General features: G+C 42.1%; 2 protein-coding genes across 3 annotated transcripts; one reads left to right on the top strand and one right to left on the bottom strand.

Moving 5' to 3' along the window:
• The first annotated feature begins 829 nt into the window (after positions 1–829).
• LOC112566896 (neuroglobin-like) lies at positions 830–26,922 on the top strand. 2 transcript variants are annotated; one of them, XM_025243316.1, is made up of 3 exons: positions 830–2,659; positions 21,074–21,362; positions 22,862–26,922. In XM_025243316.1, exons 2-3 carry the CDS (start codon positions 21,151–21,153, stop codon positions 23,319–23,321), a joined length of 672 nt encoding a protein of 223 aa, XP_025099101.1. In that variant the 5' UTR covers positions 830–2,659; positions 21,074–21,150; the 3' UTR covers positions 23,322–26,922. The 2 variants fall into 2 exon arrangements, with proteins under 2 accessions (XP_025099101.1, XP_025099102.1); XM_025243317.1 differs by lacking the exon at positions 830–2,659 and having other exon boundaries at positions 20,629–21,362.
• Positions 14,681–18,033, bottom strand: LOC112566897 (ganglioside GM2 activator-like). Its single transcript, XM_025243318.1, has 4 exons — positions 17,864–18,033; positions 17,142–17,343; positions 15,451–15,619; positions 14,681–15,068 (listed from the first exon to the last, which is right to left on the bottom strand). The coding sequence occupies exons 1-4, from the start codon at positions 17,946–17,948 to the stop codon at positions 14,982–14,984; spliced, it is 543 nt and encodes a 180-aa protein (XP_025099103.1). The 5' UTR covers positions 17,949–18,033; the 3' UTR covers positions 14,681–14,981.
• Positions 26,923–27,646: the final 724 nt, after the last annotated feature.

The following is a 27,646-nucleotide window of genomic DNA, read 5'->3' as shown; positions in this document are numbered from 1 at the left end:
ATGGGTACCTATATAACTCCTAAGAGGGATGGGGAAGGTAAGCTGTCCCCGAAAAAAGTGAAGTCTCTAACACCTCACCACACCAACGACCTAAAAATGTTAGGTGGTGGCTTTTGCCTTTCTTGGTGTCTTGGTGCTCTTGGTTAGCAAGTTCCTCCTTCGGGTTACTTGGGCCAATTACTCCAAGGCATCTGCCAGGTCCGAACACTCCATGGCCCTACCCCCGGCCGTAGTTTGCGCATAGACAATCACAAAACAAAAATATTAATAATATTTATATAGAGGAAACATTCAACTTGTATAAAAATTTCGAGATGGACAAAAAATATGAATCCCTTTCTAGGAAGACGAAGCCTCCACTCCACCACACGTTGTGTCTCGGTACTTGCCGCGCCTCCTTGAGAAGTGAAGGCCGGCGACATTTAATTGTATTGTCTTTCCATTTTCTCTTCCAGGTATTAAAAAAAAAACCTATTACTCATTCAACAGGTGTGGCTCGTTCACCCGCACTGCGCCGACTCGTTAACTGAATGTCAGCCTCCTGTGACAATCTCCTGCTTCTCGATATACTTTGCGATGCCGCATCATCAGCTGGCTGTATTCTGTCTTCTCACCAAGCTAATCGAATTTTACAGGTTGCCCCGCCATTAAATGGCAGTAATTATGAATTTTTAGGTAATTCTGATTAAGGACTGGGCCAGCAATAAATAATCTGGCTTAATCTAAACCGGCCTACAGCACCTGCTGGCATGGTGGTATGCTTGGAGCAACGGTTCCGGGACCTGTGGGAATGGTATATCGCGTCTGCGAGCTCGACAGGTGTGACAAGCGATTACATTTTTCACGACACATTTCATACATCATGACTTGTTGTCTGGAGTGTAGAAATAACCCGTGTTTTAACGGCTTTTGTCTCCACCAGTGTAGGTAAGTACATGCAGCCGAGCCCTAGCTGTCTTCGTTTTCATGTCAGCTGTAGGCGGGGGAAATTACAAACCTGCAGCATTGCTTACCTGAAGTCTCGGTACAGAAGTGACGGCATGCTATATAGGTCAACAGGTGCTTTGACACCGCCGCCGCCCACCTGGCAGGTATAAACCAGATCAGTGTGCGTGCGTTGTGTGTGTGTGAGAGAGAATGTTTCTCGAGTTGCAGATCAAGTACTACTACATCCTGCTGCTGCTGCTGGTGCTATAGTCAAAGGGGAGGTGGTGTCGGTCGAGCTGGGAGGGGGGGGGTTGGTGGCGCAGTATAAAAAGCGCCCGACAGTGTGAGTCGGTAGTCGTGGGTTCGTATCTCGGCTCCGACACCTGATCTTGAAGGTGACACCTGATCGTTGGGAATAAAATTTTTATCAACTCTATGTGTGTGTGAGTTAGAGAGAGGGAGAGAATATATGATTTAAATGATGGTGACTGAACTTGAAGGACACATTTCATTCACGCTGATAAGCATATGCCCCTGCGACTTCATATGTGAAAACGCATTGAGTTCTCCTTTGTCAGTAGGATAAGGCTTATAGCTAAACATTTTTATAATTATTAGTATAGAGCTTTGTATCAAAGTCTGTGCGTGCTCCTCCTCGTCTGTTTGTCGGCGTTCGTGAGTAGTGCTCAGCACGTGCTGGCTACAGACACTCCGTGTCGCACGAGTGAGGAAGGGAGGAGAGAAATAAAAGACTGCGCGTGAACTGCGCTGCAGTAGGCGTTGGAGTCACGCATGTGTGACCACGCCGGCGGCGTTTCGTTTCAGACCGAACGAAAAAAAAAAAAAAAAAAAAAAATCGACAGCGGAAATGGTCGTGGGGAGGAACTGTAGGCGTGACTACCCCATGCGTCCCCCGACCACGCCACAGCGATCCCTGTCATGCTGCAGTGTGCCGGAGGTGTCGTGTGTCAGGCAGACTGCTGCAGCAGCAGGACGATCAGTCTGTGAGCATGAGCGCCGACCGTTTCTGTGGCGGGCTTGCTGCTCACCCTGTACATCATCCGCGTCGTTGCTGAGATTCTTCCACCTTCCACTGCTTGCATTGCCCCCAGGGAAGGGGGAGGGGACGTTTGTGTGTTCGATTCTCGCAGTGCCAACAGTAAACTTTACGACCGACAGGTTAGCGATTCGTCTCATAGACTGGATGGTGTTCCGGCTACAGAAGCAATCACTAGTGTGTGACTACATTTATGGTCGGTTTAATGTGTTTAAAAGATTGAAAGATACTATTTTTAGTTCCCAGCGCTTGTCCACCCGTCAAACACCTTCCTGCGTTCAAGAAGACTTGTTTGCGGCTAATGGTGAAAGTTGATACATGATTATTGAACGGAATACGTCAGTTTGACCTGCACTGAGATGGATACATCAGTTTGATGAGACGAGTTGACATTGGACCAAACATCCTTTCAGTGGAATTCATCATCATCATCAGGTGAAGACATCCGGAAAGCGGAATACCTGTTTGATGCACATGGCGTCAGAGTAGAAGGACGAACATTCGAGTGTAAGACATTTTGCGGGGATCTTTGACCATCAAGACTATAACCTGCTCGTCAATGGTTGGTTTGGATTCTGGGTCGCAAACTGGCTTCGTCGATCTTTTTCGAATTTCTGACCAAGGTTCCTAATGGTTTGATCGCTGGAGAATGTAACCTGTCACCATTCGTCAAAGGTGAGAATTTTATTTTAGTGAATTGCTAGTAGAGTTAGCTCTTGTTGCACCAATAGTGGAATTATCATTAGTGATTATGATGTGTTATCTAACTGTGGCAGGTCCCTCCTGCACAGAAAAACTGGGGACATGTGGGTCTCATGTCGTGAACTTTATGTTTGGAGGTGGGGGACATTTGACATTTCGATCTTTGGCCCAGGTCGAAAGAGTAAAAGTGCTTTTATTGAAGCCCATGTATTTTAAAAAGAATTACTGGTGTCACTCATATATTTTTGGAAAATTCTAGAAGATTCTTGAATCAATATACATTTTCTATAGAGGTCCCACATGGCTCTGCTCTTAATTTCTTTTTTGTCCTTTTCGCTTTCATTGGTCATGCATATTCTATCATTGTTAGGCTGAACTGAAGATTTGTAAGAGAAATAATTGTCCAGGTAAGAGCAATCGATCAACACATCTGTATCGTGGCAGACAGACAATGTCTTAAAATGCACTATTTATATTTTTAACATGATTTCTGCAGAAAGTTCCAACAAAGCGCCACAGTCGATCACAATAATTTAATTTTAATACACGTGTGACTTCTTCAAAAGATCGTTAATGAATCATAATCGATTGATGTGGATTAGTAAAAAGACATCAAGGAATCGGGGGAGGGGTGTGTGCTGGGGATTTTAACCCCAAACCACACCGCCTCGGTTATGTCGACCTCCTGTCTGTGTCAAATCGACCCCGCAGTCACCATCTCGTCCCAACCAAGACCACATCTTCCCGACACCGAAAGTCGAATCTACCAGGCCCGGGCTAAATGAATGTTCGAGGAGTAACACGTATCTGTTTCTATTAACTGAACATCTGCATATACATGTACATTTAATAAGAACCTCCGAACTAAAGAATAATGATGACTGTATCGAGCTTTCAGCCGACAATCACTGGACACTGTTTGAAGTTTGATGATAGCTGTATATTGATTGAATATAAAATAACATGGCTGACTCGCCAGCCCGAAAACATCCTACAAAGACAAAAGAAAGGACTTTGGATGTTCCAAACAAATTTCATCAGTAACAATAATAATGCATACATCAAAAATGTCATCAGTATCATTAACGCACACATCATAATTTTCATCTGTAACAATACACTTGATTTTAGGTTTTATAATACAAGATCTTAAAAAATACGAAAGAATACCTTAAATTAAGGTATCTTACGGGTCTCAACCCTTTCCCAGTCCCTCCAGACAATAAGACATGACAATTTACATTTCTCTCCCTCCCTTATTAATTCCACAACAAATTGATAACGATTAAATTCAAACACCCGAATGCTAACCCCAACTACTTTTATATCTCTACTTTTACAATCTAATTATTTAGTTTTAAGATCGGAAGCTGACATCCTCCCTCTAGCTCACCTCTCCACCCACGATGTGTGTGGTTGTTGTTGCTCCTGTCCGAAGTGACAAGGGGAAAGGGGTGAGCTCCACCCGTCTTCTTCTGTTTTTATGTGCAATATCCAGAGGTATCTTCTGGGCATTCGTCCCCTCAGTTGTCAGTGGAAGGCTCACCTCATATAGTTACAAAAACCCAGTTATTTCACTTCTCCTGCCCAATCCTTATCTGGTCACCAACTTGGTCACTACACCCTGTGTTACCTAAAATCCGATTTCGTTTATTTATTGGTAGACAGACTGACTAGCTGACCAGGTCTAGGATGACTGAGTGTCGATGACATAGCACCAGGGTGTATGCAGCAGGAAGAGCAGGTGTTTCATTCCTTTTATTTATTTGATGACTTAATTGGTGACTAGAGAGGCGCAGCCATCATTTTACATTGGACAAAGCCAGGGGCTCGGTGCACAACAAGTTGGTAGGTTACCTGCTTTACAACTTCCAGGTACCTGAATTTTTTCTTTCTTTTTGTTTCGTTTTGTTTTATTTGTTTGGGAGAGGACAATTTAGCTAATTGGCTACTACGAAGCATTACATTGTTACCATATAATGATACAGGATTTGAGCTGAATACTAAATGTTGACTCACAGCTTGTGCCTAACGACTCGTTGTGCACCTGGCCACAGCTCTCCATCCAATCGATTGTGTCAGCTTTTCAAGCTCAGATCGTTGTCTGCCTTATTGTCTTCGTCATTCAGAAATAATAATAATAAGCCTATAACAGTCTCCCCAGGTTTGAAGTGTCCATTAGTCGCCATAATTTTCTGTTTTGTGAGTGCGCAGCATGTGAAGGAAATTACCTTCCATGTGATTTCCCCCTAACCCTTTTTTTTTCTTTTTTTCTTTCTTTTTGTGTACCCTAGTAACCAAAGTGGGATATCATTTGTCCGTTTGTTAATCTACTCAGGAGCTGCAGCTGATGTTTCAGCTTAACTCGACCAGTCATATCATCACACAATTTATAAAAGTATCTTTATCAAGCTTCTTAAATGTTTATATTTGTATAATTTCCGATTTTGTTTAGTATATCTATCTATTCCTCTTGGTGCATCAGGTTGCACATAAGGCCTCAACCAGAGTCCGCCACCGATGTCGATCGGCTGAAACCCGCTGTAGGTGACCCCATGTCCAGACCTTTCCTTTCATCTCCCTTTCCACTGTTCTTCTCCAAGTTTCCTTTGGGCGGCCTCGTTTTCTTCGGCCGTCTGGAGTCCATCGTAGGGCGACTCTGGAAAGGTCTGCTGTCTGCTGGCGGAGCACATGTCCAATCCATCGCCAACGCCTTCGTTGAACCTGCGTGGTGATGGACTCGGTTTCAGTTCTTCGGTGGAGTTCTTCGTTGCTGATGGTATTTGGCCAAAAGATGTTAAGTATGCGCCTGAGGCATCTGTTTTGGAAGACGTCAAGCTTGTTACTGATGGTTTTGGTCATCTTCCAGGATTCTGATCCGTAAAGGAGGGTGCTGATCACATTTGACTTGAAGATTCTCAGTTTGATCTTCTGGCTGATGTTTTTTGCCTTCCATGTGCTCCTGAGTGAGGCGAAGGCCTGGCTGGCTTTCGCCAGTCGGGCTCGAATCTCCACCTCCGCATCCCCGGTGTTTGACATTTTGGACCCAAGATAGGTGAAACTGTCAACTTCCTCAATCTCTTCTCCATTTAGTTTGATGCCGTCTTGGACTCTGGCGTTCACTCTCATACTTTTCGTTTTCTTTGTGCTGACTTCAAGCCAAGGTTTCCAGCTGTTTCTGAGAAGGCCTTTGTTTTTTCATGCATGTCTTGGTGGCGGTGTGACAGCAGGGCAATGTCATCAGCAAAGTCCAAGTCTTCCAGCGTTGTTGTTGCTGTCATAGTCATGGTCCATCTGATCCCTCTCCTCTCACTGTCGGTGGAAGTCTTCATGATCCAGTCCATGGCCAGGATGAAGAGGAACGGCGACAGAATGCAGCCCTGCTTCACCCCGGTACTGACGTTGAAGGGGTCTGTGAGCTCCGTGTCACAGACAACCTGGGATTTGAAATCGCTGTACAGCATTGCAATGACCTGAACAAGTTTTGCAGGGACTCCGTAATGCCTCAGGATCTTCCATAAGGACTCGCGGTGGATGCTGTCAAAAGCCTTCTCCAGGTCGATGAAATTGATGTACAGCGGTGTGTTCCATTCGTTGCTCTGCTCCAGAATCTGTCGCAGAATGAAGATGTGTTCGGAGCAGGATCGCCCAGGACGAAATCCTGCTTGCTGTGGTCGGAGGTCTTTCTCAAGAGTTGCCGTCAGTCTTGACAAAACAATCTTGCTGAAGACCTTGCTGGTGAGGGAAAGAAGTGTTATGCCCCTCCAATTATTGCAGTCTCCAAGATCTCCTTTCTTGGGTAACTTGAAGATAAGCCCTGTCTTCCAAGCAACAGGGAGCTGCCCTGATTCCCAAACTTGCTTGAAGATTTCAGTCAGCTTGGGAGCTGTCACATTTATATCTGCTTTCAACATCTCTGCTGTTATTCCATCTGCCCCTGGTGCTTTGCCGCTCTTCATTGTCTTGACTGCTGCTGTCACTTCTTCCAGGCTTGGTGGGTCTGTGCAGATGTCAAGGTCTATAGCTGCTGGCTGGATGTCTGCAAGCTGAGGGGGATCTGGTCTGTTCAGAACCGACTCAAAATGTTCCTTCCAGCGCTGTAGTTTTTCTGCCTCTCCCTCGACGACATTACCGTTCACGTCTTTCACTGGCACATCACTGTTCTTAAACCCGTTGTTTAGCTGTTTGTTTATCTTGTACAGTGTCTTCAGGTCATTTTTACTTGCTGCATTTTCTGCTTCATCTGCCAGTTTCTCTATGTAGTCTCTTTTGTCGGTTCTTGCCATCCTCTTTACCTCTTTGTTTAGTTTTGCATATCTTTGTCTGAGTTGTTCTTTCAGGCGTTCTGATCTGGTGCTGTTGATTCTTTGTTTGGCTGACTTTCTCTCTTCTATCTTCTTCCATGTCTCTTCTCTGATCCACTGTTCTTTCTTTTTCCGTTGGAAGCCCAGTATTTTCTCTCCTGATTCCTGTAAGACTCGATTGAAGTCATCTAAGGTCATCTCTTGTTGGTCTCCTAGTGCTTGGAACCTGTTCTTTACTTCCATAGCAAAGGCCCTTTCGATGACTGGATTTTTCAGTTTGCCAGAGTCCACTCTCTGCTGACGTGCCTGTTTTCCTCGTGATCGACGTAGCTTCAGGGAAACTGTGGCTATCACAAGAGTGTGGTCACTGGCAACGTCTGCTCCTCTGTAGGCTCTAACATCTTGAAGTGAGCTCCTCCATTTTCGGTTGATGATGACATGGTCTATCTGGTTCTTTGTGCTCCCATCTGGTGATGTCCATGTTGCCTTGTGGATGTCTTTGTGTGGGAAGAGTGTGCCACCAATCAGTAGGTTGTTTTCTTCACAAAAGTCTGCCAGTCTCTCTCCGTTGTCATTGATGGTTCCGATTCCATGTTTGCCCATGACATGCTCCCTGCAGGTGTTGTCACTTCCCACCTTGGCATTGAGATCGCCGATGATGAGCAACATGTCATGGGCTGGAACGCTCTCTGAGGCTGCTTGGAGCTGATCGTAAAAAGCATCCTTGTCTTCTGCCTCAGAGTCATTTGTTGGTGCATAGCAAGCTAGCACTGTCAGCTTGGTGTACTTTGAATGGAATCTTGCTCTCAAAAGCCTGGGTCCATAAGGCTTCCATTCCAGCAGTGCCTTTTCCGTTTTCTTGTTGAGGAGTAGAGCTACTCCTTCAGAGTGCTGAGCGTCTGATCTTCCTGAGAACAAGATGGTATGTCCTGACGCTAGTCTCCTCTTTCCCGTGCCGGTCCATCTGACCTCACTGACTCCCAGGATGTCCAAGTTGTAGTTGTCAAACTCCTTGACTAGTTGGAGCATCCTGCCAGTCTGGTACAAGGTCTGGACGTTCCAGCACCCCACCCTCAACTTTTGCCTCGGCTTCAGTAAATCCACTGTCGGGGCGCCAGCTCCCTTTCGGGTTTGGCTGTCGTCCGTCATTAGTCCAGTCACCTGGTGTGCTTCATTACCTCCGCCATCTGTGACGAGTTCTCTGGTTTTAGTTTCTGTAACATACTTTTTTTTACATGGTGGGGTTGTTAGCCCTACCACAACCTAATTTACCTCTAGGTGAGGTGTCCACCTTAGTCGCCTCTTACGACATGCCTGGCTGGATGGCAGGGACCCTATTCTTACAATGCTTGCTAGGCAAGCATACCCCGGGGTCCCACAGGGGTTTGTTTAGTATATACTTTATTATTTGTTGTAAATCAACCTGAGTGGTTATGACAACTTTTGCCCAGCCATGCCTTGCCAGCCAGTTGGATGTTTCCTCTCCTGACATTCACCAGCGTTGTTTCTTGTCGTAGTTGAATTATTTTGTGCTTTAAACTTTCTAAATTACTTTTTCATCGGCAAGACAACCTGACATGATGCTGATGTGAGTTTGATTCCCCCAACACATCCCCGCCCCTCCATACCCTGCACACAAGAATACTACTTTAACGCCTTTTCTGATACTTTTAAGACTTCAGGCTACTGGGTTTTTTGTTTGTTTGTTTAAAATTGTCAAGACGACATTTATAGAAATTGCTTTTACGTGTTCTTATAATGTCGTCCTTAAAATATCTAACATTAAAAACATTTTTACCAGCTTTTGCCCTGAAAAGTTCTTTAGAAATTCTAGAAAGCTGAGGACATTTTATTGTGATATTTCTAGATTGCTTACCTTCATTTTCTGAGTAACACCGGAAGATTTCATACAACTAAGTTTTAAGCAAATATTGACTGGGTATGTTACGGTTCGTTACTCGTTCAACTGACTTTTGTGAGCAATTTTAAACCCACCAGCCTGATTGACTGGGTCTTTGAGTGTATCAAATGCCATTAATATATTGGGTCATGAAGTGTAGTTACTTCTGGAGTGTTGTAGTTCCTCATGAATGATGAGAAGATGGAGGAAAAACATCGTTGAAACTGTAACTTTTTAAGGAATTATTTATCGAGGTTGGAGTTACCTTTACTGAAGCAACATTAAGCTTGGTAGAAGTATCCATCCTCCTCCTTCTCCGACATTTACCTTCAGAGCCCAGGAACAATAACAATCCAAAACAATCATACACGTTTTCACCAAATTATTTACATTCCAGACTTCCTACATTATCATACTCTATGTGTTGATGTGAAGACAATTACAATATCTCAGACCTCTCACACAAAAAGAAAGCAGGCTCTCTGGGATCTTCAGGTTCCAAAGGAAGATATTCTTTCGAGTATATTCATTTCAGCCATAGTTTCCCAGAGTATATATAAATTCCCAGCTTGCACAGCTCATTCCCATGCATTAGCAGAATAAGTAAAAGGTTTACTCACTGTTTGCACTGATGATGACAAAGGATAAGCTCCTAGAACTGATATTTAGAGAAGTATTAATTTTGTGGCCTTTATTGTAAAGAAAAGCTCATTTTGCCAGAAGGAAATGTTTGCAAGAGGAGTATTAATGTAATGTTTCAAGTATTTACAGACTTGTATGATCCGCTAGACAGAAGAACGTGTGTTTAGATGAGGCTAGGACATCCCAATATAGACAAAGCGGAAGTGTTTACCTGAGCTGACATTTCGTTCTCAAAATATCTTTTATTCAAAAAACCCAGAAGAAGTTTCCAAGTTCAAATAACCTTATGTATGGAAAGAAAAGCCAGGACGTTTTTCTGGTCAGCCTTTTTTTTTTTTTTTTTTTTTTTGGTTGCACAAATACAAGTTTCTTTGCTATTTGCACAACATAAAACTACACAAATCCTCAGACTACCCTCCCACTCACCCTGTAATCTGTTTTTTAAAAGCATTCCTTAAAGTCCTTACTGAAAGCATTTTTAAAAATTCAGCCGTATTAGCCAGTGAAACTGGAAGGGACAAATCAATTTTAATAACGAGATGGAGTTTGTTACAGAAATAGAACAGCAGTCAGTGCCGACCTGCACGATGACAAGATAAATCTTTACCTGCGGGGTAGCACATCTCAGCCACAGGCTGCTATCATTTCTAGACAGATTTGAGAGTTCCTAGAGTTCGGAGACAAAGCAAAGGAACTTCAATTACAAACAAAACTATCTCGTAGGGTATGTGTCTGTACACGACCAGTCCCTGACCATTTCTCACAATCTGTAGCTCGTGCTGTGCAGCTGCTTGCACCAACCAACTGACAAAAAGATTCCAACAAGTCTTTTCACGTGTAAGTATACACACATTTTGGTGTGTTTTGCATACATTATAAGTTAAAATGTAAACACTTATTGAAACATGTCAATTGATCAGTGTGAAGCATTTCAGCACACATGCAAGTTACATTTCAGTAAATTATAACATTAACAACACTTTAAGGCAAAGAATCTTCATTAATTAAAGTACACTAAATTAATGATAAATTAGTTTTGAGTGCATTTGATTAAAGTGAGTTTTTCACATGCAAAGGTGTATTGATAGTTTCAGGTGAACATCAGATCCATCATGGAGGGATTGGCGGAAAAGAGCTTTCAAAAGGATTGGTCTTGGAAATCAGAGACTGTATTATTTAAACACCAGCAAGGGCTGTTATTTATTGTATTTACTGTTGGTTGAATAGGGTGTCAATAATTAAGTTTTAGCCAAAAGCAGCTTCTTTGTGAATAAAGTATTTATGATGTTTAATCAATTTTCCTAGTGGTGTGAATGAAATGGAAGATAATGCTAAAGATAATACAAACATTGGTCTTTAATTGTTTTATCTTTTATTTAATCAATTTCTGTGCTGTGTAAAATTTCATTAACTTCGTTGACAATTTTCCTTCATTGTTAAAGAAGTTTTTGGTGTGAAAGTAGAGCTTTTAAATACCTGTTTGTAGCAATGTGATGAATATGCATTTAAAATATTTTTTAAGTTTATACAATCTGCCGGAATGATTATTTGCTCGCATACAGAAGGAGATTTTCAAATTCAATATAGAGAGAAACTTCAATTAATCTTTTCTTAGAATTATAAAACATTTTTAATTACTGGGCTTGCATAACAAACGATGCAGGACAAAGAGACCGCTGGAAGGAACACTATGAAGAGATCCTGAATCGACCTCATCCACCATCTTTACCTGACATACCACCAGCAACTGAACACCAGTCCTCCCACTAAGACAGAAATCATCAAAGCTATCAAAAGCATGAAAAGTGTCCAAGCAGCAGGCCCGGATGTCATACCCTAGAAGCATTAAAGGCAGACCCAGAAACAACAGCAACAATTTTACAGCCCCTCCTACAGAAGATCCTGAACAAGAGCTAGTACCAACAGACTGGAAGCTAGGCCACCTGGTCAAATTACCAAAGAAAGAAGTCCTCTCCCAGTACAACAACTGGCAGGGGATCATGCTGCAGTGTATCTGAAGGAAAGGTCCTGACAAGCGTAATTCTAGAGAGACTGAGGAAGGCACTAGAGAAGAGACTGAGACCAGAACAAGTAGGGTTTCGCCAGGATAGGTCATGTACTGACCACATTGCCACCCTCCATATCATCTTGGCAAAAGTTGATGTACACACTCTTGGCCATGTTCGTGTTCTAGCTGACTGTATACTGTTTTGAAGACTTCATCATGTGTTTAGTGAAAATATGCTAAATGAAAAGACACTTACATAACATGATACATTAACTAATAGACTACTTTTAAAAGTTGATGCCAGACTAATATATCAAGTAGGAATACAGAAAATTCAGCCGTGACCCCAATGGTTACATCATTAGAACACCAGTAAGGCAGGCCTCTCTGCCTGTACCGGAAGTAAGTAGCCATTGGCCATGGCGGCCAAAAGAAGAGGGCTGGACTCGATGGAAATGTGAGCATCTAAAATGGCAGTGGTCAATTAAGGACTTCTCTAATACTAATACATCAGCACACTGCCCCTCCCATCCAGTGTTTTCGCCGCTCAGAAGCAGACAGGCGTTGGCATGTGTGTGTTTGCACTGAGGTGGACTGCCTTGGTGGACCTCACTCCACGATTTGTCCCTGTAGTCTCCATCTTAATTCGCGAGTCAATCGACCAGAGTGTATCTGTCAATGGGTTCGTGGCAGGAGTGTGCAGCGGACAGCTTGCGGGCCTTTTTTATTCTTCCATTAATCCGTCATCCCATTTCCTGCCAAAGGCATGGGCTGTTAGGCATTAGCGCCGATTCATCGATTCCTTCCTTGACATTAAATGGTTTGTGTCCTCACATGTTTACTCGCATCTCCGTTGACAACAACCGTGAGTTGTGTTTGTTTGTTTGTTTGTTTGTTTGTTTGTTTGTTTGTTTGTTTTGGGGGCGGAGATGATTTGAGGGGAACATGATGAGAGGGGATCTTGTTAAAAGGAGAATTTGTTGTTGCTTCGTTTCATGGAGAGTTGAGCTTTTACATACACGTTCCCGGTTATTTTTTCCTGGCTGTGAAGATGTGAAAGGTGAGTTTTGTATTGGAAACCACTTGAGTGTTACACTGGTCTAAACGAGAGTTCGATACCGAGCTATGCGGGAACGATTTTACTGTCACGGAATATCTTTAGCAAAATTTGCAAACTGGGAAAATAAGGTCTAAACTTTTTAAAAAAAAATTAAGAACATGTCTCATCAGTTAGCCGACGTGTATTTGCCGGCCTAAAATGTTTAATTCCTATTTTTTCTTACTTTCCCATCGCTTAGTTTGGATATTCGCATAATTTTCTTCTTAGTGTTTAGCAAGTATGTTTAAACTTTTACTCTCTTTTAAACCCTGTTGCTGTCGTTGGAAGGGAAAAGTTTTTCCACCTAAATGTGATTTCGCACTATGGGGAGAGGGGGAAGATGGGGATCCGGGGGAATATGAAGGATGGGAGGGGTTAGAGTAGATGAGGGACGTCGTAGGTGTTGTTTACCGTTGCTGATGACATCTTTTCCTGTTGTTGTCTCTTGCTCTTGTTATCCAGAAAACCTGGGAAAGACCGCAGCGGTGAACTGTACTGGATCCCTTATATTGTTCTGTTCCTATATTTGAGACTTATTTTTAGTTTTATGTAGTATATATATATTTTTTTATGTTCATTTTATAGAGGAATTTTTTCTTTCTAAATCTGGCATGTGTATGGTTTGCCTTCATCCTCATTGTTTGTCTGCCTGTTGCCCCGACTGAGAGACCAGGACCATCATCAACTCATTGACGTCAGTCCTGAAGTCGATGAAAGTCGAGAAAGCCGTGCTTGTAAACCACTCCTATAATTAGCTCTTCTCGCAAAGAAACGGCTTTACATTGCTTTCCTCTTCCGGCGTCGTCTACGCATTTTTCAAAAATGTCAAAGGTTGTTTCCGAGAAAAGAGTCTTCAGTGCACGGTGGTCTTCCCCTGATATAGAAATGACCCTACTGAAAATGAGGATTGTTCTCCCAAGATGAAGAAACAGCGACAGCAGTTATATCCTAATATGTCCAGGTTTTTTTTAGAATTTCCTTGATTGGTTGTCTTAACAGATATGTGGTCAAATATAGGTAGACATAAATATATGATGACAATTATACATAGTTGTTGTCTGTAGTCCACAATGGGTGTCCTGCAAAGAAGACCCTTGCTGTTAGTCGATACTAAAAATATTAATAACAATTTAGTTTGTTTTGAACATGGTCACCAGGCATTTATGGATTGGTTGCTTTGAATGCATCCGTTTTCCCTTGCTATGTGTGTCTGTGTTTGACTCTGCACAGAGATGATCGTTCGTGTCTGCTTCATCCTTTGAGACCGTCGGTGTAACGCAGGTAACTCGACACCAGCTGCAGACCGGAAGTTTCCAACGGACTGTAATCAGTGTAATGGGAAACATCCGCAGACCTCAGAGGTCGTTACCCTCGGGCAAAATGAGGAACTTAAAGAACAAATGTCTTGTCTCCGTAGTTACGATGCACTGACCGGATTCCACAGACATTGCATTATGCAGAGACCTGTATGGACAGGACTGGAATCTCACAGACCATCCCATCTTCTGAGGTCTGCGGATGTTTCCCATTACACTGACTATAGCATTTTAGTATAAGTGCATGTCGACATGAGTGGTAGAGGTATCGAGAGTGTGATAGGCCGAGGCGACGACCTCTGACCCTCTCCACGTGCTCTTCCCCAAGACTTCGCGACACAAGTCCTCTTGCATAAGTTGTATCTGTTCTACGTAAACCTGACCCAAGAGATAAGATTTTAACCCTTCCTTGCTAAATTAAACCCAATCCGACATTCTTGACATAGCAGAACTTCCATGGCGGTCCAGAGATCATGGACATGTATCCAAAACTTCCGATCCAACGGGATTTTTTGCCAGCCAGCTTCGTAATCCCGGAGTAATTTCTCTTTTGTATTCCACCTTTTATATCTCACGTACAGTCAACAATATTCTGTATTGTTGCCAGACTAAAAAATTAGGATTGAGTTAACGATCTGCTTAGAAAATAAGATTTTCGATTTGGAAATAATTTCAGGTAAATTTAACAGAAACGCTGGATTAAAATTGTAAAAGGCAATTACACGTTTTTGAAAGGTTGGATCAGTTTTAATTTCTTCAACAGACAATGCAATTCAATGCAGTTCAAAAACTGTAATACATGAATCAAAACTGACAGGCATAAGATAACTAAGAAAAGAAGAAAAAAGAGAGAAATAGTCAAAGGTTTATGTAGTCTTCATCAAACTCTTATAAATAACAAAACAATTTTACAGAGTGATCTCGCTTGTTTTGTAGATACAATACAGAAGAATAAAGTAAGCAGTTTGACGAGGGTTGAACGCAGGGGAAAACTTGTCGGCCTTTATATCATCATTTCCGAGGAGGCTAGGTTATCGTCAGTTCTACCTGTTGACATCCAAGTTCTTCACCAGTCCTGTCGTCTATAAGCTTGGCTGTCAGCCTGAAGTCCCCCTAGATAAGGTAAAAACATTTCTTAACAAGTGGCATCAATAAGAGATACTTTCATGACCAAACCAAGCATCAATGATTAAATATTAAAAGTGGTCAATGCTGATGAATACATTCGCTAAAATGAACAAAGAAAGAAAGAAAAGGAAAGGTCTTAACTCAGACTGTTTTCACCTTCTCTCTCTCTTTATCTCCACACACACACAAAGACCTCATAAGCAACAAAGCTCTTAGATAATCTTCATCTACAGTTGTTAGAAACTATGACTGCACTGCATTTATGGTTCTTCTGTAAATCTTTGAATGTCTTTGAGGCTACCCGAACACAATTATTGAGTATTTACGCTGTAACTTCGATTTGTGTTGGTAAAAACAAAATATTTACCTTTGCCAGCCAAGAAAGTGGTCCTGTAAACTCTGGAATCGTGAAGACACTCGGGTTCAGGATGTACTCACCGGCGGGTAAGGGACATTCCAGTCCTGCGGAGTCTGGGGTCTGGATCTTTACCTTCGATGGAAGACGAGGCAACATCGTGCAGAGATTTTTATAAGAGCTAGAGTACAATATGAGAAGAAAATAAAAATACATGAATGGAAAATAGGAGGAAATTAAAGAGAGAGAAAGGATATTCAAAAGCACAGTATAATGCGAGTCTTAGAAGAACGAGTTGAATCTGCATGACTTCAAAACTCTTTTGGTATCAATGGGATGCGCTAAATACTGTTTCCACAACAAATAGTATCTTTCTGCTTTAGATATACAAACATTATTTTCACAGAAACAAACAAGCTCGTGTCATCACAAATATCCACACATAGGCCTAATTAACATTTGGCATTAGCTGTGGTGAGCGCAGTGAATTATGACATGCTTGCACTCACACACAGGAGTCCAACCAGTCTCTCGTCTTCTTTGATGTCAAACGCCAATGTGATGATGCCAACGACAATGACAATAGTAAAGGTGGCGATGTGTGCGATGACGATGGTGACATAATGAAAACGAATTGTAAACAGCAGTAATAGTAAATGCTTGTGTGTGTGTGTGTGTGTGAGAGAGAGAGAGTGTTTGTTTGTGTTTTATGCCGTGCCAGCAACTAGGGCTATATCACGGCAAAAGGTAGCTCTAACTTTAAAGATTTAGGGATTAGTTTTCCCAAGTCATATAAATATGATATTTTGTAAAAAACCAACATAGTAAGTAAAAGATGTAAAGAGGTGAATAAAGTATAAAAAGGGTTGGTGAAACCCATAACATACAAAATGTTAATATTTGATGGTAAATTCCTATCTTCTTTAAAAAAAGAAAAAGATTGCTGCCGATGGGACGGGTCTAAATAAGGGAAATAAAGAATTCTCTGTAAAAAAAAAAAACTGATAACGGGTAGTCTGAAGCTTCGGACAGATAATCAGAAAGTGTAAAACATTAAAATTTCTTCTACACCAGGGACAAACAGGTGGTGGTTCACCTCGCAAGAGGTGTCCTTGGCATAGGTGTGTCCTGTCCCTAATCGGGTAAGGACCACCTCCTCCCGCCTTAAAGGTTGCAAGAAGGTAGGCGGTCGGAAAGGCAGGGAAGGGTGGCATATAACTTGTTTTGGCCCAGAGTGTCCCAGTGGCTTTGCCATAAGGACTAAATGTTGGCCGAGAATAAAGATTTGCAGTCTGATGAAATAAGTGATGGAAGTTTACTAGGGAACTGACATGCAGCCTTGGCAGCCTGTACCACAAGGGGGTGGTCAGAATCATTTGAAATGAGAGCTTGAAGTGCAGAAAGGGAGTCTGAAATAATCAAAAAGTTGTGCTCCGAAGAGCGGTGGGCATGCTGCAAGGCAAGCAAGATGGCATGGAGTTCTGCTGTAAAATAGAACATTCGTCCGCCAGTCGGACTGAAGCAGCCCAGTGTGTGAGAGAGAGAGAGAGAAAATGGTGTAAGGGGAGAAACATGTTATGCTTTCTGGCACGACTTTATCACATTTGTTATTTCACGAGGAAGAGTTCAATGGCGTCTGTGTGTCAGCTGTCAGGCATCAGTTGTGCACAAACCATGGTCTGTCCTCTCCTACTGATGCTCACCAGCTCCCAATGTTGCCCACGCACGGAACAGGCGTCCATATATTCCACTTCACATGCTTCTTCATTGTCACCTCCAACGTCAGGTCGCCTTCCACTGGACGATTGAGGACGATCCTACCCCTTGCGGTCACTTTCCCGGGTACTTGGACAGGGTAGGGTATGACCATGACGTCAGAGGTCGTCAGCACTGGCCTGCTGGACGCTACAGGGAAAGTCGGGAAAAAGAGCGACATTGAAAATAAAAGTCAAGTCTAATTAATGACAAACAAAAACAAGATGAACTTGCTGGAAAAATCTCCGGTTACATATCCGCTGGACTTAGACTACACACATTGTGATGTCGCCTCCTTGAAGCAGAGCAAAGAACGGTTAACATGAAGCGAGTAAAAATAAATGTTAATGAATGATGTAGAAGAGCAGACAGAGTAAGATTTCAGCTTGTTGAAACCATAGTTAACTCCATGCATGTTGAACATGTAATACACGGGAAATTTTTTCTATTATATACTTTTACTCCTCTTGTTACGAAACATGAATATAATTCTTAACTAATCAACTGATTGTCACACTTTTATAACTTTTTATGAAAATATTTTAAAACATCTCCTTTTCTGTAATACAAGGTGTTTCTGGTATTATCAATCAGCAATTATTCTCTAGCAATGAAATAGCTGACAGGTAAACGACTCATTGCCATACAAAGTAAATAAATAAAGCCTTACAGCAATCTGTCACCGAAAATGGCATCACTCCTCCTGTAGGTTGAGACAGGAGAGCCACCACACCTACAAAACTTGCCCACAGCATGTTCTCTGCCCTCGAGTGTGGAATCTGAGAAGAAGATGCTGCTGAAACCAGCAAATGGATGCGAGCCCAAATCTGATGAAAGCTGCCCAGAGTCTCTTTATAACCACTTTGTAAATCCGGTTCTTAATACTTACAGGATAATTCCTTCCGAAGTTTGAAATCAGTTTGGACCAACAGGGCGGTGCCTTGAATTCCCACGATGCCCACTAATCCGAACCCTTTGTATCGTGTCAGACTTAAAGTAAACCGAAATTTTGAAATTAGTATTCAGCGAGATCTTGAGATAATACAGAGAGACAGTTGCGTTAGGTGGTCGTAACTTGAGTTAAGACTGCAGTTAAGATAAGCACACTAAGCCTAAGCTCCTTACGCAAGCGATCTCCGGCTTAAAATTTAAGACAAGAATAAAGGCGGAACTTCTTGTGGGCGTTTCTGGAAATGGTTTTCCCCGTACAAGGGAAAGTAGGAGTACACGGTGCTGACTTACAGTCGGTCAGTTTTCCCTAACTTCTACCTCGATCTCTGTCTTAAGACAGCTCTTCCTCTGGCTTAAGCTCTTGCTTAGTCAAGATAAGAAGGGCTGGGTTGCATAGGCGGTCATATCGTTTTCCATCTTGGCTAAGTCGCGATCTCAAGCCCCGTTCCGTCTCCTGACAGTCGGAGCTAATCAAAGGCAAGGATGGACGCTGCAGGGCAAGAAGTCCACCTTCATCACACACTGCCCAAGAAAAGAAAGACTGATAGCTAGACTCCCGCCTTTCCCTCGTCAGTTAGGCGAGGGGGCACCATATGCTATTAAAGTATGATTATGTCTTTGTAAATATGAATAGGCCTATAACAGTTTTAGACCTATAGACGCATATATAGTGATTGAAATGTGATTCTTCACACAATACGAAAAAAGATAAAGGAATAGAAAGAAAGGACAAATCTTCATTTAAGAGGGCAGCAAAATAAGTTATCTATCCTTGATCTTATCTACCTGGAAAATGAAATAGTATTTTACTACAAAACAAAAGGCATTAATCAAAGAAGACAGGGTTGTTATTTTTTTGTCACACTGGCTTGCCATCCTTGATTGTCATTAATATGAGTATAAAATTTATCTTATTCTGAATATTACATAATTTCTTGCAATTGCGATAGCCCGATGAGTCATTTTTCAGTGGGTTTTTCTTTCTTGTTTAACACTGAAAGCAGCATATATATGTTGCGATTCTACTACCGTGCATGAGCGTGTGTGTGTGCATGGCTGCTGCCTCCTCCTCCTCCTCTTTTTTTTTTTTTTTCGTAACATGTGAGTGGCAACGTCGTTCATTGTCGGCCTAGGAGCTTTCTACGCCACTGCTTTATATATATATTCTTTGTACTGCTTTACCACATGAATTTTTGCCACTGATTTATAACTGCAATCCCAGGTGTAAAACAGTGTCCTCGGAGTCCGGATAGTCACTGAATAACTAAAAAAAAAAACCAAAACAAAACAAAAAAAAAAAAAAACAAAAACAAAAAAAAAACCAAGGCATTTTGTTCTTGATTTACTCCAGACGATGACATAATTTTGCTTCATGAATACTACTCCACCTGGATTGGTCGGGCTCTGGGTGTTTAGAGGACAGAACAAACCAAAGGGTATCGATGTATCTCTGGTTCATGACTGCTCTCCCTGGCAGCTTGTTAATGAGCAGACAACATGAGTTGGACTTTAAGAAGCCAGCCAAGGTGAACACGGGGGCATCGTGCACTGAAAGCGCCGTAAAGAAGCTAGGTAAATAAAAATGAGAGATGTAGAAATGTTTCTTTGCTTGGCAACGCCTGTTTGATGTCCAGATTCTGCAACATTATTGCAACAGTATTACATTTATTTTTAGCAGAATTACATTTATATAGTAGTGTTTATCGTGTTTCATTTTTGTACTTTTAAAAATGAATTTTAAATTACCTTTAATTTTAATGTAATAAAAATTATTTTCTCGTTAATTATATTTTTCGACCCACGATACTTTCTTAACGAAATGACATCTGATTATTCTCCTTCCAGGTTTCATGTATTAAATCTTAAGAAACATTACAAAGATAGTTGAACACTTCATCTGACTTAATCAACTCTAAGCTTCTAATCAACATACCGGTAGTACTTGTGATTCACCTGGAAACAGCAGGAATGAATGAGAGAGTGCAGGTCGATAGACATGGTGGCAGGTATGGGCTGCCACAAGCAAGGGACGAAGCTATTGATCCCTGGAGGCAGGACTGATGTAAAATAGATTAGGCCACCATTGCCACCATTGCCACCATTGCCACCATTGCCACCATTGCCTGTCTTTCTCCTCCGATGTGAAGTCGATGTCACAGCTTCATCAAACTTGTGACAGGTCGGCGAAATCACAGTCGAAATACGAGTTCTTCATCTTTGATCTTTTGGCTTCTCTCTCAATTTCTCTTGATATAGTCTATAAGCATGTTTCTAAAAATATGTAATTCAATTTACTTACAAGGAGTTGTGTATGTATCCACAACTAAATAATGTTTATTTGTAATAAAATATATTTATGTAATAAAATATTTATGTTTATAAACACTAAAGATATATGTTTAATAATAACAATAAAAAATGCGTGATTTGTAAAGCCCATACTCAGGCTCTTCAAAAGCGTGGTCTTAAGGGTTGAGACAAGAACGAGATGAAAAAACAGAAGGATGTACTGATGACTGATAAAAGACAAACATAGAAAACGGAAAGAGGAATCAGGTAACAAGAACTAAGAGTGTAGTGATTCAGCAGAGGATGATGGCTAGAGAAGTAGCAATAAACGGAAACGGGTGAGGGGCTGAAAAGGGAGTGGACTGTTGTTAGGAGTAATGCTCAACGGAGAAATGTGTTTACACAGCTTTATATAGGTTTATGAGACCAGTATTTTACCTGGGAGCGTGTCAAGAATCTGTTAATCACAGTTCGTTTCCCAGCCCTCTATTCTCTAAACAATTTTTTTTTCATATCACCCGCTTGCTATCCTTCATGCAAGCACTGCCCTATCTGTGGGTCCGTGATGCAGCCGACCCCATGCCCTCCGCTGGTCACACACGTGAAGAAGCTCAGAGCGTTGGTTGCGCCCTTGTTTCAGGGAACTCGTGCATAGGTGTAAAACGAGGGCCGACCTGCTTGTAACCAGCAGCCGGAGGTAACAGCATCGTCGTCACCATGGGCTGCGAGATGGGCAAACCGACGGTGGTGGCGGCGGCCCACGTGGTGCCAGAGGTCCACGTGTCGGGCTTCAGCGAAAACCAGATCGACGCCATCCGCAGCACCTGGCCCGTCCTGTCACGTGATGTGCGCGTGGGCGTCGAGGTCTTCAAACGAATTTTCAGGGAGATGCCCAGCGTCTTTGAACTCTTCGGCCTCGGGGCGTACAGGTAAGTAACCAACCAATACAGGTATTCTGGAAAGTGTGTGTTTGTGTGTGTGTGTGCGCGCGCGCGCGCCTTTTGAGGTCGTTTAGGGAGTGAGGTGTGAGAGACCTCACTTTTCTTGGAGCTTTTTTTTCTGAGGGTGGTGCCCATCTCCCCCTCCCTAGCTGCCTTTGTATATCTGTTTACGAATATGTGTAATGTATGTATAAATTCTGCGTATATACATACGTATGTTTGTCATTGTGTGTATGTACATGTATTTGTTTATATGTGTATATGTTTGCCTATTGCCTCTCTGTCTTCGTTTGCTCTGAAGCTAGGGTATTACACATGCAGGGCCATTACACCTGACGGCAACTGAGCATCCCAGGTGTATCTTATTGATTTCGCTCGGAAGATGAGCTCACCCACCAGCGTGTCTCAGCAACTGTCTTCACAAATGCCACTCTCGTTACTTGGCCGAGATTACACCCCATTAACCACACGATGAACTTGTATTTCCCAAAATAGCTGACAGATGATGGACGGCAGTGGTTACCTGGTGGGTGGACACCATGGTGTTTCGAGTAGTGAGCTATGTAAGGTTCTAGTCCAGAGAACATCAAAGAGACAAACAACCCTCGACACATTATGTAACAATCATTCAGAAGAAAACACACTAAGCAGAAGTGAGGCGGGGTGGGGCACTAAACACGCTTCCTTCTAAAGAAAATCGCAATCTAGTTTTAAATTATAGAGACACATCGTTATAGTACAGTATACAATATATATCGAGTTGCCATACCTTGTTTGAGGGTTAATATTGTCAACAATATTAAGAGTTAAGAGATGGCCTAAAGCAGTCATTACTATAAGTACTATAGGTGAGCAAATTAAAATGTAAACTTTCAACTCGGTGCACAAAATGCAAATATAAATTGAACAAGCAAGTTGTAACTATCACTCGTTGAATTTTGGATATTCCCTTTCCTCTTTATTCCTATCACCCATTACATCGGTGATAACTTACAGCATAAAAACTGTAACCTTTAGTACAAGCAGAGACTTGAGGTGACAGGACTGTTGACAGGAAGTTGAAGGGGAAGCTAAACTTTCTAAGCCCGCAACAAGTCCGATCTCTACTGACAACATATTGGTGTCCCTGCGCCATCACATCACCAGCAAACGGTAGTCAGACGATGCTGAAGCAAAACGATGTTGCTGCCAGACATTCCTTTGAAGGCAGCCACCGCCGATACTCTTTCACAATCCCATCATGCATGTTAGCACTATTCTTTGGCTTTTAAAAAAATTTTTATTCAAATGTCAGGACTGCGTGCGCGCGTTGGGCTCAGGGTGAAGCTTTTAGTTAGAACCTGGCGCATCATTTTCATAGTCGTTGTCATCACCAGCTAGCTAGATATTGACACAACAACAATTATTCAGATTTTTTTTTTTTTTTTTTGTAAAGTGCAGCACTGAGTTCGTTGTGCAATATTAGTATACTATGCACCCTGTTCCAGCATCCAGCGCGTGGAGGACCTGCACACACTCCCGACCTTTCGGGAGCATGCCACCAAGTTCATGGGCGTGCTGGCCTCGCTGGTGGACAACCTGGAGGATCCCCACGAAGTCGACGAGGCGCTGCTTCTGCTGGGCGCCAAGCACGCCACCTTCAACGGCTTCCACCCCGAGTACTTCACCTCCTTCGGCAAGTGCATGCTGGACGCGTGGGAGATGGAGCTGGGCGAGGAGTTCATCGCCGAGGTGCGCGAGAGCTGGCGCCTTCTCTTCGACTACATCATGACACGCATGAAGCAGGGCTTCGAGATGTGCCTCAGCGGAGAGCTTCATGATTTCATCTACGATGATCACCATGCTGTGGGTGGAGGGACTCCGGCGGTGGACGCCGCCCCACGTGACAACAGGAATCAGTCGTTTCATTTGGCGGACGCGGAAGACGGGATGGTGCGCGTGCAGTGAGAAATGCTGGCACGTCAATGACATCGCCGTCGTCGTCAAAGAAGTCATCGACATTGATCACTCTTTCACCAAGATTATCTCCATTTCCCTCACCTTCGCGAACATGATGGCTAAGAATGTCTGGCTACTCAAAAGAGAAAGAGAGAAGAAGAAGGTGGGAATCGTTGTTTTCTGGGGAAGAAATGAATTCCGAGAAAACCTTGGCAAACGAGTTATTTCATCTCCAGCAGGGAGGGAAAACTTGAACTTTACAATAAAAACGGTAATGCCCAGTTAAGAAGGAATTCTGTGGCTACTTTATTTTAACTCTTTCAAACAGTCCTTCGCCGGTTTGCAAACGCACACCTTACATTCCCTTCTGTTCGAGCTCCCACAGATGAAGGATCTGATTGGGGAAAGGAACTCAGAATGATTTCTGTGGCATACCTTTCCCTGGGTCCTGAAAAATAAGAGTCTCTTTTGTTATTTCATTTTCTCGCAGGTATCGGCTGCTGATACAAACATAAACAACATGGACAGTCCATCAATACCAAACATAAAATTCCATGTGCCGTGTGCCGAGTGCTGATGAAATCTGTCAATAATTATTTGCCTTTTGTTTGAGAGACACAGACGCATTCCTGTTTCTGAAATGTCTGGAAGTATGTATGAAGAAGAATTAGGGGAGTTGGGACTTCATTTATCATCATGCGAGATAAAACTATGTCTGATACTCTTGCTCAATATCCAGTGGGCAGCAGTGAAGGTAGAAAAACAAGGCTGCTTCTCAACAATGCAACTGCTCACACAACCCAGAGAATCCATGTTTATCTGATCTTTCTCCATGTGACTTTTATCTTTTCCCAAAGCTCTAGAGGATCATCTGGTTGCTATGGGAACTTATTCGGAAATTTCTTCGAAACATGCAGTTCTGTAGTTCGTAAGAGGAAGATCATGTCTTCCTTCGCAACACATCACCACTCGTGTCTCTGGTACTTGTCCTACAATTCTCTGTTGTCATTGCCGCCGACTGTCACAGAATGCTTGAAGGAAAATTACCGGTCTTGTCGCCACCCCTTCCCCCAGTTCCCTGTCCCAGCCTCATTTTCTCCAATTTTTACTTTCGCCATCGCCCAGGGCCAGAACTCGCACGTTTCATTCCGTTGGCCATTTCACGAAGGAACCTGAGGCCGTGGACATGAGACTTGACCTCGTGACCCACATCTTATGTGTGTATTGTGCCAATTAGTCGAGTCATTCAGAAGGCGGAAGACTAAACAAAATCAATCACCTGAGTGACGACACTGATCACACCTGCAGGCTGTCGGTCGAGACCGGCCGTTACCATTGCGACGCTCCATTGTTACTTCTGAGTAACAACAGTTGCAACAGATCTTATTCACAAAGTAAATAAACAGATCGTATTTTCAGAGACGACCTTTTCTAGAACAATAAAAGACCGGAGGGAGGAATAAGAAAGCAAGGTATCATGAAAGGATAAAACATCAAGCACAGCAGCAGCAGCGCTAAAATTGTCGTTAGTGATCGACAAGACTTTATTTTTTTTTTATTTATTTATTTTTTATTTTTTTTTGTCGAGGGCAATAAAAACACTGAAGGAAGATAAGGCAACAGACTGCAATTTTACTGAAATTATTTTGCTCAACTGAAGAGATGGATGAAGCTCTTGGATAATCATCGTGTGGACAGTGATGCAGGATGTATACGAATTAAAGTTAACGAGGTGACAATACTGTAAAGGACTTTCGTATATTTCTAGTCTCTCCTCTCCTAAAAATACACACAATAAGGTAAAAATGACTTCTATGTGAAGAAATGAGTCAACCTGTTCCATGTCCTGCCAACACTGTTTACGCACATACCCTGCCGAGGGCCTTTATCATCAAATAACAATCAATGCCAACGAATTGTTGGGAGTCGAGCACAATACCCGATATACCCCGATCTGCTTGAGCTGCTTTATTTATTTACTCGCGAGGAGTGGATGGCATGGCCATTCTCTTGCAGTATTTCCCTTTTTTTTTTTTTAATTCCGAAATTGAATTGACCGACACACGTGACGACTGCGCACGAGAAGGTAAGTTCCATCATAGACATTAGGAAGATGTTGCGATATCATCTCTGATTTCCAAGTTTGTGGATCACAAGTCGGGAAAGATGTCATCACGAATTGACAGAGATGTCTGCGAGAAATCCCGCCACGCAATCTCCTCATCCGGTGATTACAAAAATTATACATCTGTAGTTCTGAAGGGAAAAAAATCATTGAAGACATTTTCTTGTTTCTAAGCTGCTCTTTGATGAATATGCATCAACGGTATGCACAGCTGCTAAATGTTCACAGTGACTATGATGACAAGATAACACAGCAAGGTTGTATGCACTTGATTATCAACCGTCATACCCACACTGAAATTTTCTAGATAAACTGAGCGTGGAGATAAATAATAAGTAGTGTCCCCGAGTTTGAAATCAAAATGTTTCCAAGCACCATCTTTAATTCCTTGTGATGCACGTGGATTTAGGAATGTATGATATGAGACTGAGGTGTGACAAGAGGGAAAAGTGTAGACTTGTCAATACTTGCGTGAAATATCTTGTTATTCAGTGTACGTGCATGTGTACGTGTGTGTGTGTGTGTGTAAGAGAGAGAGAAATTGAGTTTCATAGCCAGCCCTGTGAATTGTGTGCGTGTGTCGGTGCAAGGATGGATATTCGTTCTTACGTGGGCATGCATCCGAGAATTGCCCATTGTCCTGAATTGTTTTGGGTGTGTTGTTCTAGTTTTTGTTAGTGGATTTACTTGTCTTTATTGTTCTCCTCTCAACAGCACAGTTGTGATCATTCTTGTTTTTGCAATCTTGAAAACCATTGTGTGAGTGCAATAACTTGAAACGGAAATCCTTTCTTTTTTGATTCCCCCTTTTTGATTCCCCCGGCCGGAAAATCGTTATTTGATATTTCGGAAGAAGGAGTTAAGGATTGTGGAGTAGTTTTTGATGTAAAATAAATAGACAAATACACTTAACAACCAGAACAGACAAACAACAGTCTGGAAAAACAGAACGCTCTCTTTTGTTAGAATTTGATTTGTGCTTTTTGAGTAAAAAGAAAAGAGTATGAGCAAAGTTTCACATCAGCCTTTTAGCTTAGAAAATTATAGCTCACATAGGAAAATCCGTAATTTGTTAATTCATTGCTATATGAGACTCGGCCCCTCAGTCAAATTCAGGTTCTCAAAATCAACCCATGGATACTTGTAGCAGTGCACAAAGTCAGATTCAAATATCAAGCAAACTTCGTGATGCATTGCATGGGCGTGTTTTTTTTTTTTTTTTTGTTTTGTTTTTTGTTTTTGTTTGTTTACACCAGTGGATGTTTCTTCGACCACTGGACTGAACTGGACCACTGAGTACTACGTATTCGATCTGCAATAGTTGGATGTTTAGATTGTTTACAAACATATGATAATAATACAATTTAGCAGCGTTTAAAATACAATATTTTAAGTGTTACTGTCATTAGATTTTGTTTAAACTTATTTTGTGAATTTTTTCATTGAAAGATTAAGAAACCACGAACTTGTATTACTGGACTGCTGGCAGATTATTCCCCCCCTCATTAACTACTAAAACGAGGCAGGTGTGTACAAAGCTTCCGGTTTATTCAGGCATTCTTTAGGTTCGCCAAGACTAACAGCGGAGACCTTCGCAAGTTAAGCGTTGGTCTCGGCAGACAGACAGCAGTCCACCTATACACGTCCGTGCAGACTCTGCTAGCCACCATCTTGTGTCGCAAAGATGGCCGTCGTTCCGCCAACTGCCCTTTTCAGTTGTTTTTTTTTTAAATTTAAAAAAAGTATTATTTTCAAGAGCTGCACCAACAGCTAGTCTCAAGTTCGTGAGTCTTCTCTCGGACACTGTGATCCACTTTGAAGCCGATTTAAAACAGAATTCTTATTTCACTTTCAAAGTGAAAAGATCTCAATGCAATTTGCGCTCCAACAAATTAATCGAATAAGTAACTTTTCTGTAGAGGTCTGTTCGACCAAGGACGAGACAAAAATGTGTTACACACCTGCAACTTCTTAAAATATTGAAATGTGTAAAGGAAAGAGATGAATAAAGAGAAGTGCATGAAAAAAGAGGTCTGCACGTGCAAAGCATAGTATGATTGTACGTGCTCACGAAGCTGTATTTTCAGTTCTGCTTTGTAAAAGGTACTGAGCTTGCTTTATAGTGCAACGCATTTTATATTATTATCATAATAATTCTCAATGCCTCGTCATTTAAGCAACAAATGTCTTGCAGGTCCTAAATCACGAG

This window comes from Pomacea canaliculata, linkage group LG6, assembly GCF_003073045.1.
Source record: "Pomacea canaliculata isolate SZHN2017 linkage group LG6, ASM307304v1, whole genome shotgun sequence".
In the NCBI taxonomy this organism is placed as follows: domain Eukaryota; kingdom Metazoa; phylum Mollusca; class Gastropoda; order Architaenioglossa; family Ampullariidae; genus Pomacea; species Pomacea canaliculata.
Note: the sequence above shows the minus strand (reverse complement) of the source record. Positions and strands in the feature narration are given on the sequence as shown.

Coding starts and splice junctions, on each gene's coding strand:
- LOC112566896 (XM_025243316.1), top strand. CDS start 21,151: ATGGGCTGCGAGATGGGCAAACCGACGGTGGTGGCGGCGGCCCACGTG. Junction 21,363..22,861: donor TTCGGCCTCGGGGCGTACAG/GTAAGTAACCAA, acceptor ACCCTGTTCCAG/CATCCAGCGCGTGGAGGACC.
- LOC112566897 (XM_025243318.1), bottom strand. CDS start 17,948: ATGCTGTGGGCAAGTTTTGTAGGTGTGGTGGCTCTCCTGTCTCAACCT. Junction 17,344..17,863: donor ATTTTCGGTGACAGATTGCT/GTAAGGCTTTAT, acceptor CTTTCCCTGTAG/CGTCCAGCAGGCCAGTGCTG. Junction 15,620..17,141: donor GTGGGCAACATTGGGAGCTG/GTGAGCATCAGT, acceptor ATTGTACTCTAG/CTCTTATAAAAATCTCTGCA.